Below are 15,746 nucleotides of genomic sequence, written 5' to 3'. Positions count from 1 at the left end.
CAAGCCTGGTTTATATCCCAGTGACACGTTGGTGCCCAACCAAATGAAGAGACGAAGAAAACAAGGATTGCGATTAAACTGAGGCTCAGCTCGATTTCGCAGTTAGCCTCACAGGATCAATCCCCAAACACTAGCCCGCTGCAACATGCGCCAGGATCTGATCCCAGTTGAGGCCAATCACATCACGCATGTAGTGGGCGCAGCAAGCGCAACTACCGATGCGACGGGCGGATGTCTGCCTAGCTGCACCGACATGGGTATCTCATGACTGATATTCGCGTATAGCATAGGAGGCAACCTGCGCATCATGCTTCTCTCCTCTACAGTATTCTCTTATTGTTCAATACTTCTAAATAGAGAATACTCTGTAACCATCATGGGATTGACAACCCCAATAGTAGCTATAGCTTCGCTTTAGCCTCAATGTAGACTCCAACAATGATACCGACGATGCCGGTGACGAAGAAATGGGAGAAGAAGGCGAAAAGAGGAGGAGGATTATACGTTATTTGAAAGGAAAGTCACCTTCATCGACGCCACGAACTTGCCGGCGTCTTGGCCGGTCCTTCCGCCACATGTCACGGCAGTGGCGCCCGGCGCCATCCGGAGCGGTAGACCTGTGTGACTTCGGCCCGGAGCACGTCGCCGGCCCCAGTCCCCGGACGAAACGGGGCAAAAGGACGACATATCCAGGCCAAATTTTTAACAAAAGAACCAAACCATAGATGCGATCGCCGAGATCAAAGTAGCTAACGACAAGAAGGGCAAGAATTTCAAGATTTGAATAATGTGCAAGTTGTTGACGGTAGGCAACATTCTGCCCTATAAATGTAAGGCCCATGTCATATAAGTGCCAGTTCTAATACAGAGGACAAGTACGGAATACTTGGTGTTCAAGTTATTTTAGCACTCAGCATGCTAATTAGTTAAATCTATCTGAAACCTGTCTAGTACTGGACTATTAGCCTTATTTATATGTTGAGGTTGCTTCGTCGGTGCAATCGCCGCACAATTACATCTCTTTTCAACATCTTTGCTGCCATCACCGTTTGGAATCAATGCTGCCCACTGTTGTCTAGCTCTGCACGGGTCCACGCCAGTTCGGCGTCCGCGCCGTTTGCAACCAAGAGCTGCACAATATCCGTATGACCTCTATGGGCAGCCATCGCCGCCGCTCTATGTTTATAACCCGCGCCATTTGCAATCAAGAGCTGCACAATATCCGTATGACCTCTACAGGCAGCTGCCACCAGCGCCAAACCTTCATCACCCGCGCCATTTGCAAGCAGTATCTGCACAACGGCTGTGTGGCCTCCGCGGGCAGCCAGAATTAATGGTGTGGTTCTAGATATCATCATGTATCCTTTCATTTACCGCTGGAGGTGTCCGGGGCAACCTATTGGTCATAAGCAGCTCCCGAGCCAAATCATATATCCCGAAGTAAGAGGCCAGGTGTAACAGAGGCAGATTGGAGATATCTTTGAATATCAAGATATGGCTCCTTTCGCGATAAGACTGCCACCAGTGCTTCCGCACACTAGACGTCTTTTGGAAGAAAGACCTTGAAAACCTGAATGAAATCTTATTATCCGTATACGAACACCGACTTGCGTGTTCTGGCCAGTGCATTGTAGCGTATTGTAATAGAGGTAATTTTTGCAGGACTGAGGCATCGTTTATATCTAGAGGCGTATTGCGTAAATCGCTCTTCTCAATATAGTCAAGACATGATTCTGTTAGGGTAGCATGCGCATGTTCCACGTCAATCTGGAACTCTTTGAGTATTGGGTCACAGTCGACATCACTTTGTAATAAGTAATCCCTCGCTGATTGATGGACAAGGCTAACTTGCTCATCGTGGATTGTGAGAATATGTCCGCATAGAATGATGTGATCGAAAATGGCCTGGTTCTTGCTGATTTTCGTTGTGGGCGGGAGATGAATAGCTTCCCTCAGTTCAGATAATGCCAGGGGGCGAACGGCCACGGCAACCCATTGCAAAATGTCAAAGATGACTGATCGTCGACTAGCTTCAATCTGTGCCAACATTCGGCTGTAAATTCCATGCAACCCTTGAGGAATTTCCTCTAAAGTTTCCATAATCTCGGTACAGGTCCTTTTTCTCGAAAGCTCTGCCATAACGAAGCCGACCCATAGGAATGTGCCTTGGGCTCGCTCTAGAAGGGTGGTCTCTATACTCTCTCGAATATCATTGATGCCTCGTATCCTTTCTAGTCTTCTAACGCTGCTGGCAATGAAATTTTGGATGTCGCTATTGACATATTCGTTGTTATCAGGATCCAGTTTCACTTGGGGGAAGACATCCAATATGCCAATCTTTCGGCTAACAATCGCTAATTTGAATCGCACATCACTTGGCTTTGAGCTTTCCAAAAAGTATTCGTAGAATTTATCAACCAGTAATCTTGATGACTTCTCATCGCATTCATCAAGTCCATCGAGCACGCAAAAGACCGTTCCAAGGTCAGGAGCTTGCAGGACTTTTTCCAATACCATCCAGAGAGCGTTCGGAGACTTTAGCGTCTCTTGAGTCTTTTCGGCACTTTCAAAGTCGGACAGGATATGGCTAACCAAGTTTGGGCGCAATCTGACTAGCTGGTATACCAGACCTCTAAGAATAGCCACAGCACTGCTGTGCTTCTCGTCTGGGGTACAGAAAAAGAATAACAGAAGTTCTGTGGCTTTGCTTTCTTGAGTGCGTCTTTCAAGCTCTTCAGTTAGGAAGATTGAGAGCATTGTTTTCCCCTTGCCGGGGCCGCCAGTAATCCAGAGACATTGCACCTCGCCATCAAGCCAGGATCGGTAGGTTTCATTGTCTCTGATCCATTCGCAGGTACCTGCAGTCCTTCGGCCTTTTGTACCTTTGAGCGTTTCTCGATCAACAATTGGGTCTGCAAGGAAAAGCGCATTTCGACAAGCGTCGGATTTGCTTTGAGGTGGTTCTGTATGGTCGGGAGGATCAGCGAAATGTCTCCATCCAGGTAAATGTAGGAATGAGATAGGCGTGACGAACCAGAAGCGTAATAGTTGTTTTCCTGATGAATTTGGACGTTATTTTCGAATGAATTAGAGGAAATACTGTAGTTTTCCATTGCTTAGGATCATTTGTCAGCGTGTCAATTGTCGACGCATTGATGCTGTGAGTGTGATGAGGGGTTTGAAATACTTGGGCATGCCGTGCTCGAGGTAAGGCTGCAATCACGGGATCAACAGCCAGGCGAATTAGAAGCTGGAATTCCGGCCGCACATATCACCGGGCACTAAAAATAGCAAGTATTGGTTATCGTGAAATGATACGGTGTGTACATGTAGTGTACATGTTGTGTGGTTTGCATGTATCAACCCGAAATTATTCGTCTTTTTACTAAAGGCTTCGCTCAACACATAGAACTCACTTAGATACCTCACCCAATGTTTGGTGAGTGAACCCATCACCCTAGCGACTGCGTGGAGTTTGAGCATCGAAACCGGATGTGAGAAACAGCCATTTTTTTACGACTACAAGCATTTGACCAGGTAGTTGTTGCGCAGTTTCCTGACTATCTTCTTCTATGGCTACTTTCTACCACTATAATGGTATTCCCCTAGTATCCGTTACTATAGCTATAATAATTTAGTATTTGCTACTCTATCCTACATTCTGCTACTATTTGATATCATCACTGCCATTAAATCTGCATGCGGGATGCTAGATAGGGAATTTGAAGTGTCGAGCAATCATTCCATATTGTTTCGGCGAGTAGTAACTCTACGCCAAAATTGTGCATAAAGCCTTTCATGCTTGTTTTCTTGTAGATGGGGGTTGCCCGCGCCTGTAAGTGAAGCAAGCCATTTAGGATGATGAAGATCTGTTCCCGGGCCAAGGTCTTTATAGCAAGTATACTTTATATAAAAATTGCGATTCCGCAACTTTAAAGAACACTCAGCAACTAAGTGGCATATCGTGCAAGCAGTTATCTTGGCATAAGGCCCTTGAGTATTGCTCCATGTCTCCGTTAGATGGCGAGAACAGCGTGGTGGATTGTAAATTAAGCATTCCTGTACCTTGTCCAGGTTGTTTTCTATCAAAAACTCCGGGGCAGAGATGGACAAACTCTGATGCGGGCAGGCATCGAAGCGTTCGGGTGAATTTTCGTATCCTTTAGGCAGAGAGCAGATGATTTTTTGCTTTTGTAAAAAGGTGCCTCGGTAAAAATATATCTCATTAGACCACCTATAGCTGGTAGATGTGACAGAGGTACATTGATCTTTGTAAGATAGGTCTTTAATACGGGCCTTCTCGACTTCGTCTCTAATTCGACGACGGATGCAACGTAGATTATCCAGCGATAGATGGTAGGATATAGCAAAATGTATAGGCGCAAGTGTGAGGGCTGATTGCGTGGTAGGCGATGGTGTTCCCGCATTGGAATCTCCGGCTTCCATCTGTATGAGATACATTCCATTCGACCACCATGTGTGGAGGACTTGAGGTGTGCTTAGTGCTTGCAAAGGGTTGCAATTCGACGACCGTAGTGAGTTATGCCTGCGGCAGCAGCCTTGGTGAGATACACAAACACATGAGGTGCTGTAACGGAATCCATCTGGGTCATCAATATTTTCTGAGGCTACAGTTGCTTCTTGATACGACGGTAGCATCGTCTGGATAGAATCGCCGTCATTTTCAAGAGTGTTGTCGTCTTTGGAATCGCCGACTCTGGAATTATCCTCTCTGGGATTATTATCTCCAGCCTCATCATCGTCTCCAGCCTCATCATCGTCTCCAGCCTCATCATCGTCTCCAGCCTCATCATCGTCTCCAGCCTCATCATCGTCTCCAGAATTATCATCTCCAAACTCATCATCTCCGAAATTATCAATTCCAGAAACTCTATCTTTAAGATCGCCGTCTTTGAGCATAGATTCTTCAATCAAATCGTCTTTTAAATTGTTTCTTTTAAACGTGGAGCACTCTCTCGAGAAGCGGTGGTTTCTTGATCCGATGATGGATGGCTCGGCTGAGGAGACTGGTTTGGAGAAACAGAGGTATTGCGCTCACGTCGATGTCTCTGCGAGAAGATGAGAGAGTTCGTGATACTAATAAAATGGAACACAGCCATGGCGATGAAAAGCGCCTTCCTAACAGTAGAAAAAAGGATACGCTGCTAGAGAAAGTGGGAGAGTATCGCATTCTATATATAGTGTATTAATAGAGTATTATTCTATTTATCGGGTCTATGATCAAATTTTGCTCGGGTTTTTTTTAACTTTAGATCTATTATTCAAGCTTTTGATTCATATGCGGCCCTTTTATTATACATATGCTTTAGGGCTTGCGTTATCGGTATGGCTGGAATTTTATTACTCAACCGTCGGTGATGAATCTACCCTAGGATTTCGTTGCAGTCATCTTGCATCGGCTGGGTGTACTGTTGGTTGATCTAGCAATCGCCGCTTATCATACATGTATTATTAAGATCCAAGAAATATGGCAAAGCAAGGAGCGTTCCCCTGAGGTAAATAATCCTTGAGCTCTGCGGACACTCACGCGTGTTTGCTGGGATAGAAATATAACCAAATGAGGCACACAAGAGGGATACAACACAAGACAAGCGATCCCTCGAACTGATAGTCGTCATACTTTGTACTTTAATACAATGTCAATGAACTTAACGAAGGAGAAATTATGCGGTGGGTGTCATGCCAGCGCCCCCTCGTTCAGTTCAACATTTCAGCTGCGGCTGGCTTTTCGAGAACCCCTGCCTACCCATGTAGGCGAGGCCTAATAGTTCGCTGTGCTAACAACGCCATAGGTCACTTGAATGCATTAGTTCTCATGTGTCATTGCGCAGTGCTCCCTCATTCGCCAGAAGATAGCTGTTCCTTGTGAAGTGTGGGAGGCTGCATGTACTAGTAGTGGCACTTGGGGTTTTGTCGGCTGAGGGGGGATGTTGCATCTGAAGGGCGATGATAGCTTGAGTTTATCTAATATACTTGGATTTATGAGTAACTTTTCATCTTTTTTTTTTTAATCGTCATTGTTCTTAAAGTTCAACTGGGAGGCGCAAGATAAGAAGACCAGTAACTGAGACCAACAAAGTACTGAGGCACGATGCCGCGATCAGATCAAGGTACCAAAAGTCTCACGGCGACTGAAGCATAATATAACAAGGCGCTGACTATTTTCAGATCCAAATGTGTTTTGGGCGGATAATGATGACATGAAGCAAAAAACTATGGCGTATGCACAGAGGGCAAGGCGTATTGCCGAAGCTGAGATGCTGAAAGAAGAGACAACTCATCCGTGGAAAGAGGTGCCGCACAGCGTATCATGCACTTACTATATATATGAGTTTGAAGGGGATCATGTTGGCTTAGAAAATGGCCCGCCTACGTTTTCTAATTCACGAGATGAGTTCATGTATTGGGAGAATACACCAAAAGACGGCACAGCCGAAAAGAGAAACCGACGCATCATCATCTTGGAAGACGTCTCCGCGAGGCTAGCAGAGATGTTGGGAGTCCTGCTAGACATCCCTCCAGAGTTTTTCCTGGCACACTGCGACGAAAGCGTGGACCTCAATATCATGGATGAGCAGTACGTCAAACAAGGCAGCTCGACGTATTGGAGAGTACCGGCGCCACAAAGACGTTGCCTTCCCAAGGGATTTCGTGTTGACGGTTTTGTCGACGTCTTTTGTGGAAGTTTTTACCGCGGAGCAGGGATTCTAGACAAGGGTAACAATTGGTTGATGTTTCGTAGTTTGGTATCTTATTGGGGCAAGTCGTATGGGAACGGCTCATGGACAGGTTTGTCTCTTTCCCGAGTTGAGAGCAGGTGTAATATGCTAACAAGGGGCGATATAACATACAGCGGTTTTCTTACTAGATCCTCAGCTTTCTCATTTGAATCTAAATGGACTTGAATCGGTTGTTTTGGAGGATTGGGAGCCTGGACGCGATGTTCTCCGCGAAGTGATGGTAAATTCCTCGCAAAACAACCATGCTCAAGTGCACAAGCGCTCAATATTTAAACGCTCTCGTTAAGGCCTACGAGAACGTGCCCATGGTTTTCAACGACGATGTGTTTTCAGCGACTTACTTTGCTCACAATTGCATTCGCGCAGTGTGGGAAGAGCATGTCTGGCGACGCGAGCGTCATTTTCATGATGTTCTGGTGGAAGATAAACGATTTTACCGGGTCAGGCAAAAATGGACCTACGAGAGTGACGAGGCCATCAAGGCGTATGATGGCCTGATGCAGGAGCGGCAGAGCATCAATTTTGATAGCATGGAGCTACAAGCTATCACTTGGAAATTCCGACTCCGAGATGCTGGTTATTTATCACCGGAAGATGAAAAGTTTCGGCGTATCGCAACAGAGGAGAGCGGCGCTTGGAGGTTTCTCGAAGACAAGCTTAGAGGGATGGATGAAATCATCAGCAGTCACATGGAAATGTATACCGTTCGTGCTAATATGGAAGAGGCCCGCGAAGCCAAGATTCAGTCCCGTGAATCTTACCTGCAAACAGAAGCCACCAACAAAATGGCACGAAGTTCAGGCCAACTCGCCAAGATAGCCACAGTTGTTGTGCCGTGCACCTTTGTGGCGTCAGTCTTGTCTATGAATGGAGAGTTCGCAGCTGGTGAAAGGCTGTTCTACGTCTATTGGGCCATCTCCGTGCCAGTTACGCTTATACTGTTGTTCTGGGTGATTGATAACGAAATGTCCAGGGGGGTGAATGATTGCAAAGAATGGGTAAAGTCTATCTGGAGCTGGTCACAAAGCTGGAGGAGACCCAGCCAAACAATAGATGTGACGGAGGAAAAGCCAGAGGTTTGAGTGCGTTTCGGTATCGGAGACATAATTCTGATAAGGAGTGAGGACAATGACTATCAAGAATGTTTACTGGGATTTATTTAATGTATGATTATATATTAATTACGATAAGATATCACAGAAAGATGACAATAAATAGTACATATTTGGAGGGCTTAAAAGACGGAAGTTGTTTCCTCTAGTCTTATGGCAGTCAACCCTTTGGCTGTGTTAATTTCATGGTAATAGACCGCAAGGCGCCCTATTTTGCGCGAGTCATGTATGTGGTAACTGTTAATTCTGCAATACAAATATTAGACACAGCTTCATGCAAATCGCAAGACTCATTTCTTTTCGTTTCTGTTCCCAACATCCATTTCTATCGTGATTCGGAGATTCAATCCCTCGCAGAGCAGAGTTCAAGAGTCTCCTATCGTCGTCTCCGGGCATCATCGAGCGCTTCCGTAGCTCAGTTGGTTAGAGCTTCGTACTAATACTTCAGCTTTCAGCCCAGTCTTGGTAATGCGAAGGTCGCAGGTTCAAGCCCTGCCGGGAGCAAATCTCCAATGCGCTTATTTTTTTGCTATTTTTTCTCTCTTTTGAATCTTGTGTGAAAATTGTCTCTTCAGTGCATCCCATGTTCGTACGCATGGTTGCGTAGGTGAGCTTTCATCTCCTCTTCGATCGTTTGTTGGAAATTAGTTTGTATCCCGTCGTTGCTTAGAACCGAAGAATACACCGAGGTCTGGCTCCAGAAGAATGACACGAAAGATATCATTTATCGACAATTTATTTAATGATATCATAAAGTCATCGGTGCTTCAATCGAGCTCATCTGTATTCCCCCTGCGCAGTGAAAACGACGGCATGCTTATGCCAACAGTGTCGTTTACATCCGGAAAGCTCTCCATTGTTAGAAATGGCAAATCGTCTTCATCTTCGTTTCCTTCACCGATAAAGAGTTCTTGAACTGACTCTGTGGAAAACGGAGCTGTGGCCAGTACTTTAACATCACCATGTTGCGGGCCTGCTCCATTGCTATGCTCGGCCGCGTTGCAAAATCCAAGAAGCATTTTCACAATAGGTAGCATATCGGATTCCAGTTCATCAGTTTCATAATCCCCAATACCATCAATGATGCACACAAGAGTGCGATCTTGGCGGAGCAAGTGTCGAACCAGAGAGACAAAGAGGTCGCATAAATGCGAGATCTTGCAGTCATCCTTGGAAATACTATCCAAGTCTATCGCCATATCCAGCGGCATAAACTCAAATGGTATTTGCTGTAGCAGCTGAGCAATAAAGCTCCTGATTATCGCTGCGCCGCCAACATTGCTGTCTTCTTCCTCAACATGGAACCCGCAGAAGAACACCAGAGTTATGTATCTCTCTCTCTCTCGGAGCATTTTCACCAGTAAGAGGCAGAAAAAAGACAGCGGAGAACTTCGCCATGTATCAAGATTCTGTGGCGAAAAGTGGCCGTGGATTAATAGTCGTCTTGAGGTGGGAGCGACGATGAACTGGCGGAATTCTCGTGTTTGGGTCACTTGCACGGCACGGGTGTGGTATTTCCTTGGTAGTCGATAACTGTATTCCTTGACAGCTAGCAGGTCTACACTGTCTAGGTCGAGTGGGATGTTCAGTAAATCCAGAATGATCGAAGAGCTAACGATCCTCGGCTGTGGCGATACAGGCCTCTGTTGGGCTGCATTAGGAAAGCTGTCGAACCAGCCTATTTGACCAGTGTGTAGAGAGATCTGTTGCTGTCCTGGTTGAAAATATTGTTGATAATTCATTGGCAGAACTGGATTGAACTGGAACTGAGAATTGAAGCTCGACGTTTGTTGGGTTGGCCATGGTAGAGTCTCTGGGGGCACTGGAGTTGATCCTCTGGAAATCTCTTCCAGTCTGCTGAGTATACTTTCTTGGTTGGCTAAAATCTGTAATTGTCGCTTTTTGTTCTCTTCGGCATCATTAAGCATGATAAGGACATTGTTGCATGCTTCTAGGGAGACTTCATGTATATCGTTGAGCATTAGTGTAGTATACCTCGATTGTTCTTTGGCATCATTATGAAACCGTTTAGCTTCTACAATGGTGTGCACTGTTAGAAATCGTCTGCAATGTCCGATTCGTAATCGAAACTTACCGGTTCGAATGGCTGCGAGATTGAACTGGGTGTACAAGAGGTGTGCACTCTGTGCTTGTTGAATGAGCTTTTCACTATTAATCTTAATAGCCTCGAGGCTTCTAAGAAGAGTCTCTTGGTATCCCTTTTTCCCACGATAAAAAGCGGATAGAAGCCGTTTTACTTAGCACGGGATGGTATCATGTTAGCCTTGAACCGCTTAAAAGTGCCCGCCGTTGATGTAAAGGAACATACTTTGCTTAGACAAGAAGAATACGATAGCATCCTCGATGGCCTTCATTACTGTCACTACCAGTGAGATAGTTGCATCTTTTACCTTGCTACTGTCTGGAAACGTAATCAAATAGACCTCGGCATCGTTGAAGAGTTCTTGGATCTCCGCTTCATCGAAGCTGGACGTAACTCTTTCTCGCACTTCAGATGCCACTTTATACGCCTTCATGTACCAAGTCAGCAATGATACATTGCGCATGCCTAATGTATTATCAAGAAATATAACTAAGCTTACGTTGAGAAGTAGTTGCACTGCTCCAAGCACAGGAGAGATGTATTCAATGTTGGGAACGAGGTTGACGACATTCGATGTCGGTTCAATAGCACTATCACCTAATTTGCGCAGAGCTCGCTTGCAACGACCCTGAAAATTTACTTGCGTACCATCGTAAACCTCACGCGCCCTGTGGAGCTGGGCATTGATGCTTTTCCATGTCGTCTGGTCTCGGATGCGATATCCTAGTTTCTCGAGCCCATCAGGTTCTTTTGGATACTTGGTGGTAAATGCCGCAATTGCCTCGGGGAAAATAAGGCCCCAAAACTTTTCGGGATCTCCAATATCTCCTAGTTGAGATGTCGGACTTAGTTGGTTCTCGGTTTGACCCTTGTCCTGGTTTCCGACCACGCTTTTCCCGTCTTTGCCAGATTCATCTCGCACATATTTCTGTACAGTATGATCGTAGTGGGAATTTGTATTTTTAAAGACGCCGTGGTGTTCTGGAAGTTGATTATCAATATAGTCAACAGATGGAGGCTGCAGATGAACCGGTGGAATCGACGAAGATTTAGTCGACATGGCTGTTGAGTTGAAGACAGAAACTGTTATACAAAGTGTGGATATGACAAGGAAAAAGCATCTTTTGTCTTACAGTTGACAGAACCGTAATCCCAAAAATACATTAAAATAGCTGCTAGTATTGCCACTTGCTATGAGCCATCCCTTGATATGTCCTATCACTCACTTATTTGCTGTCACTTTTCAACACCCTTGTGAAACAAAAAATCACTTACCCCTCTTTCTAAATATATTTTGACAGGCTACTATTCCTTTAAGCTAACCTCATACACGTTGGATACATAAGCGGCTGAGTTTTTGTTCCTACCAATTGCTTTGCCGACCCTCCATGATTGCACCACTCCTTGCTCTTTGCAACCGTCAAGATATTGCGCGGTGTTCTAGTTGTCCCGTCGCCTCACGTTTCAGCCAATGGTTCCTTCTTGGCTGCATTGCTGCCTAACTCTTCAAGTGTTTGCATGATTATGGAGCTTATCTCTATTGGACAAGATGGCGCTTTTTTGCTGCGATCCCTGTCCCAGCGTTAGTTACATACATATAGAGGTACCTTGCCTAGGAGGAAAGACACACTATAGCAAGGATATCGCGTTCTCTTCCGCGGCGTTTCGAAACTCATTTAATTACTTTACATTTATTTCATGTTATTAGATCTACACAAATACCATCTTTCTCGACAATTACTTGCCATGGAGGCTTCCTCGGCTGATGTTGCGAAAAACACTGAATTAAATCAGGGCGCAGCAGTACCCCCAAGCGTCACCATGGCAGAAAGCCCAGGCACACATGCCACTGGTCAGGCTAATGGGCACCAAGGAAACATGGAACAGTTATTGCTCAAACTGCAACAAAGACTCAATACTGTAGAAGAAGATGCCAAGCGTGAGAAACGCGATAGGGAGCGACTCGAAAAGCAAATGCTGGGATTCGTCGAGAAAATCGCAAGCGAAGAGGGCCCCGGCCTTCTATCTTCACTAACACTGATGCAAGAGAGGACAGAAACCCTCATTAATAAAGGCAACACTTCGTATAATTCTTGGCGTAAATTGAGAAGCCTAAGGACAAAGCTTCGGGATATCGAAGAGGAAGAAAAGACCAAGGAGACAATGACCAAGAAAGAAATGGAATGGGCAACATATTTCGACGTGTTGAAAACTCAGCTACAAGATGCACGGCCTGGAGCGCACATTCCGACATTGGAAGAGGTTAACGGAATCAAAACAGAGGATTCAGATGCTGAAGACGATCCGGATAAGGCCATGCCGAATGTAGTGCAGGTGGAAGTGAGTCCAATGGATTGGAGCAGTTTTAAATTCCAGGGTCATCATGGAGACCAAAACAGAGATCATTTCATCATTGAAGTCCTCACGGAAGAGCCTTCGATCACTTACGACGGCTATAACAATCCCTGGTTCATGCGCTACGCCGAAAAATCGCAGAACCCAGCAATAACCGGAGGCGGAAAAGAGCAAAAGGTCTCGTCATGGGCTGACATCGCCAACAATGTTACCCGAGGCAAACAACTTGTGCCAGAGCGAATTCGAATCAGATCACAGAGCATCATAAAGATATTCAACAACATCTTTAAGAACAAAGCCAAAGATTATCGCATGAACAGCGCTCTTGTCATGATTCGACCTTTCCGAGCACTCGTCTACTACAACCAGGAAATTCGTGAGAAATTCGCACAACTGAAAGAGAAATTCGGCAACGGTGAAGTTTTACTGGAGCAACCAAAACCCTCAGAGGACCAGGAGGAAACAAAATCCGGCGCTGAAGGCAATGAGACAGGCGAGGATGATGAGTTTACAAATTCGCTGACGGCATACCAACACATGTGCTGCCTCATCGACTTTATGGATAACACGATCCAGGCCAAGATAGATTATCTATCAGAGACTCAGCCTCGCACCATTTCCTTCAACCACCTGTGGTATCTTTTCAAACCAGGAGACGATGTCGTAGCACAGGGCCGACGACAAGCTTACCGAGTTATAAGCATCACCAGCACGGGACATAAAGTCACTCCTCCCTGGCGAGCCTGGAGAAAAGACGAGAGCGAACCAGCAGCCCATATCACTCTCTTTTGCGTTTACATCGACTTTGACGGAAAACAGCTCGGTCCAGTATCGAAGTCATTCGTCATTTCAAAATTCGATGGCGAGAAGGCGATTACATCCCTCGAAGTGTATCCCATCCGATTTGCAGATAGCCCTACTTCAAACTACCAGAGCCGCGATGACTCCGCAAAGGAGGATTCCAAGGCTACTTTCCAACAAGAGCTCATCGACCGCGGCAAGATGTTTATTGACGTGGCGAGCGTGAAGCACATGCACTACAATGGGTTCACCTTGGAGGCACGAGACGAAGTGGATAGCCAAGTCATGGTTGATTTCGCAGAGGCCTTTGCTGCAACACAGTCAAGCGGGTGGCAGCCCGAGATCGAATCTCTTATTGGAAAGGATTTGGGAGGATCAAGCTCATCTGAAGAGGAGAGCTGTTCAGCTGCCTGTTGTGCAGGCGAATACATCTACAATGACAATTACGTTGACAAGACGAGGAACGAAAACTATATCGCGAGTTTGATGCCTGGCCCTGATGAGCCCAATGACGAACCATCGGTAGCCATCTACCCCCGTTCTTTGAAGGAGATTACGGCTTCCAAGAATTCTCTGACGAATGATGACTTGGTCATCATGTCGTATCGAGTCTTTGGCTTTGTCTTGCGAAGCCGCAAATGGGGTATGTGCATCTCACTACGAAGCAGATACAGAAATGTTTACTAACTAGATGCGACTAATAGCAAAACTCGATCTCAAGTATTTGAGTCCTGTCAGCGAGGGCTCTAAAGAACAGACGGCTTTTGACCAACTGGTGCTTCCCAAGCAGCATAAGGATATAGTCTACTGTTTAGTTGACCAACACTTTCGAAATAAGGAGGCCCGAGTTAGTGACAATGAAGAAGTCGACATTATTCGAGGAAAAGGTTGTTTGGTGTTCCGCCAGTATGATCTACTTACAGAACTTGCTGACTCTTGATATAGGAAAGGGTCTCATTCTTCTTCTACACGGCTCCCCTGGAGTGGGTAAGACGACTACTGCAGGTAAGTATAACACTTATAATGGCAACCTAAACATTAACTCAGCCTATTTTAATGTGTGCATATACTAATTCGATGGCCGTTATAGAGGGTGTGGCTGAGCGTTTCAACAAGCCTTTGTTCCAAATCACATGTGGTACGAGTTCCATATTCTTTTCTTTATCTCCGTATGCAAGATGTATTCGGATGAGAGACAGTTGTTGACGTATATAACCCCCCTCATATAGGTGATCTTGGTGCTACTGCTAGTGAAGTAGAAGCAGCCCTGGAGAGAAACTTTAGTCTTGCCAATAGATGGGGATGCATTCTTCTCCTAGACGAAGCAGATGTTTTCCTTGCCCAGCGCTCTCCAAAGAACTTTGTTCGAAATGGACTCGTTGCAGGTAAGTTTCCCTCAGTATATATACAAAAGAAATAGTACCTAATTTGGCACGCAGTTTTTCTCCGAGTCTTGGAATACTACGCCGGTATCCTCTTCCTCACCACGAATCGAATCGGCGACTTCGACGAAGCCTTTACATCCCGAATACACATCAGCCTCTACTACCCACCCCTCGACAAAACATCCACACGCGAAATCTTCCGCCTCAACCTACGCATCATCAAAAAACGCTTCGAAGACAAAGGCCGCATCATCAACATCAACGAAAAGGACATCCTCAAATACGCCACCGCATACTGGAAGAAGCACGAAAACATGCGTTGGAACGGCCGCCAAATCCGAAACGCTTGCCAAACCGCCCTGGCCATGGCAGAATTCGACGCCCAAACTGCTTCTGGAGGTGGTGATGCTCATGCCACGCAGGTGGAACTGACGCATCATCATGTTCAGATTGTTTCGGATGCGTATCTTGAGTTTATGCGCTATCTTAAGAGTATATATGGGTTCAGTGCGGACGAAGTCGCCAAGAATATGAGACTCCGAGCGAAACATCCCAAGGCGGCTAAGAAGGATGAAGACGATGATGATGATACGACTGACACGAGTGATGATGAGGCCATCTATGGTCCTACCAAAGGAACTCAGCCAGCTATACCTCCTTCAGCAATTAGCGGTATGGTTCCACCGATGACTGGAATGCCTCCCATGATGGCCGGTGCAGTCCCGAATACAGGCCATATCCCCGTCTCCACGGGAATCGCAACACCTTCTTCAACCGCCGAATCAGCAGCACCTCCTAATATGATGCCGGCTCAAGGCTCATACATTATGGCCAATGGTCCACAGGGCATGTATTGGATGCCCCAACAATTTGCACAGGGCCAGAGTCATCCCCAGCAAGCCTTCATGATGGGTAACCAACAGGCGATGTTCAATCCTGGACAACAGATGTCTGGTCAGAATTGGCCCAATGGGAATGGGAACGGGGCCTGGCCAATGATGCAGAACATGATGCCTTCTCAGGCTGTGGGGAGAAGTAACGAGGGGGCCTCTCCAGTAGCACAATCGTAGCCATTAGATAATGAATAATGAATGCTAGCAGTTGAGAGATCAAGATCCCTTTCTTTGTGAAGGATAATACTGTGAAACCTGCGTATCAATGCCAATTCACATACCTACTCTACGGGAGAAGTATCGAGAAAGCCAGGGCAAGATGCCTCCCAGCTGTG

The 15,746-nt window shown here is 45.9% G+C and overlaps 6 protein-coding genes and 1 non-coding gene across 7 annotated transcripts; 3 read left to right on the top strand and 4 right to left on the bottom strand.

The window, feature by feature from the left end:
* Positions 1–850: 850 nt before the first annotated feature.
* M431DRAFT_134915 (hypothetical protein) lies at positions 851–3,152 on the bottom strand. The gene is made up of 2 exons (XM_024912522.1): positions 3,035–3,152; positions 851–2,963 (listed from the first exon to the last, which is right to left on the bottom strand). The coding sequence occupies exons 1-2, from the start codon at positions 3,111–3,113 to the stop codon at positions 1,345–1,347; spliced, it is 1,698 nt and encodes a 565-aa protein (XP_024779165.1). The 5' UTR covers positions 3,114–3,152; the 3' UTR covers positions 851–1,344.
* Positions 942–1,441, bottom strand: M431DRAFT_504418 (hypothetical protein). Its single transcript, XM_024918472.1, has one exon. The coding sequence runs from the start codon at positions 1,353–1,355 to the stop codon at positions 1,056–1,058; it is 300 nt and encodes a 99-aa protein (XP_024779166.1). The 5' UTR covers positions 1,356–1,441; the 3' UTR covers positions 942–1,055.
* Positions 3,153–3,738: 586 nt separating the features above from the next.
* On the bottom strand, positions 3,739–4,446 carry M431DRAFT_77003 (hypothetical protein; the record flags this gene model as incomplete). The annotated part of the gene is made up of 1 exon (XM_024922529.1): positions 3,739–4,446. One exon carries the CDS (start codon positions 4,444–4,446, stop codon positions 3,739–3,741), a length of 708 nt encoding a protein of 235 aa, XP_024779164.1.
* A 1,666-nt stretch (positions 4,447–6,112) lies between these two features.
* Positions 6,113–7,843, top strand: M431DRAFT_2084 (hypothetical protein; the record flags this gene model as incomplete). Its single annotated transcript, XM_024913425.1, has 4 exons — positions 6,113–6,131; positions 6,190–6,810; positions 6,875–6,981; positions 7,049–7,843. 4 exons carry the CDS (start codon positions 6,113–6,115, stop codon positions 7,841–7,843), a joined length of 1,542 nt encoding a protein of 513 aa, XP_024779163.1.
* A 434-nt stretch (positions 7,844–8,277) lies between these two features.
* M431DRAFT_t39 lies at positions 8,278–8,377 on the top strand. Its single transcript has one exon. It is a non-coding gene; the product is annotated as a tRNA-Ile (tRNA).
* A 263-nt stretch (positions 8,378–8,640) lies between these two features.
* Positions 8,641–11,037, bottom strand: M431DRAFT_2083 (hypothetical protein; the record flags this gene model as incomplete). Its single annotated transcript, XM_024913422.1, has 4 exons — positions 8,641–9,908; positions 9,969–10,130; positions 10,203–10,404; positions 10,477–11,037. 4 exons carry the CDS (start codon positions 11,035–11,037, stop codon positions 8,641–8,643), a joined length of 2,193 nt encoding a protein of 730 aa, XP_024779162.1.
* A 761-nt stretch (positions 11,038–11,798) lies between these two features.
* M431DRAFT_2082 (hypothetical protein) lies at positions 11,799–15,588 on the top strand (the record flags this gene model as incomplete). Its single annotated transcript, XM_024913420.1, has 6 exons — positions 11,799–13,776; positions 13,838–14,020; positions 14,079–14,138; positions 14,224–14,271; positions 14,363–14,518; positions 14,573–15,588. The coding sequence occupies 6 exons, from the start codon at positions 11,799–11,801 to the stop codon at positions 15,586–15,588; spliced, it is 3,441 nt and encodes a 1,146-aa protein (XP_024779161.1).
* Positions 15,589–15,746: the final 158 nt, after the last annotated feature.

Source organism: Trichoderma harzianum, assembly GCF_003025095.1.
Source record: "Trichoderma harzianum CBS 226.95 unplaced genomic scaffold M431scaffold_2, whole genome shotgun sequence".
Taxonomy (NCBI): Eukaryota; Fungi; Ascomycota; class Sordariomycetes; order Hypocreales; family Hypocreaceae; genus Trichoderma; species Trichoderma harzianum.
The sequence above is the reverse complement of the archived record's forward strand: the minus strand, read 5'-3'. Positions and strand labels throughout refer to the sequence as shown.

Excerpts from the sequence above, each read along its gene's own strand:
- M431DRAFT_504418 (XM_024918472.1), bottom strand. The coding sequence starts at position 1,355 with ATGATATCTAGAACCACACCATTAATTCTGGCTGCCCGCGGAGGCCAC.
- M431DRAFT_134915 (XM_024912522.1), bottom strand. The coding sequence starts at position 3,113 with ATGGAAAACTACAGTATTTCCTCTAATTCATTCGAAAATAACGTCCAA. Across the intron at positions 2,964-3,034 it reads AAACAACTATTACGCTTCTG|AACCACCTCAAAGCAAATCC; the intron begins GTTCGTCACGCC and ends CCGACCATACAG.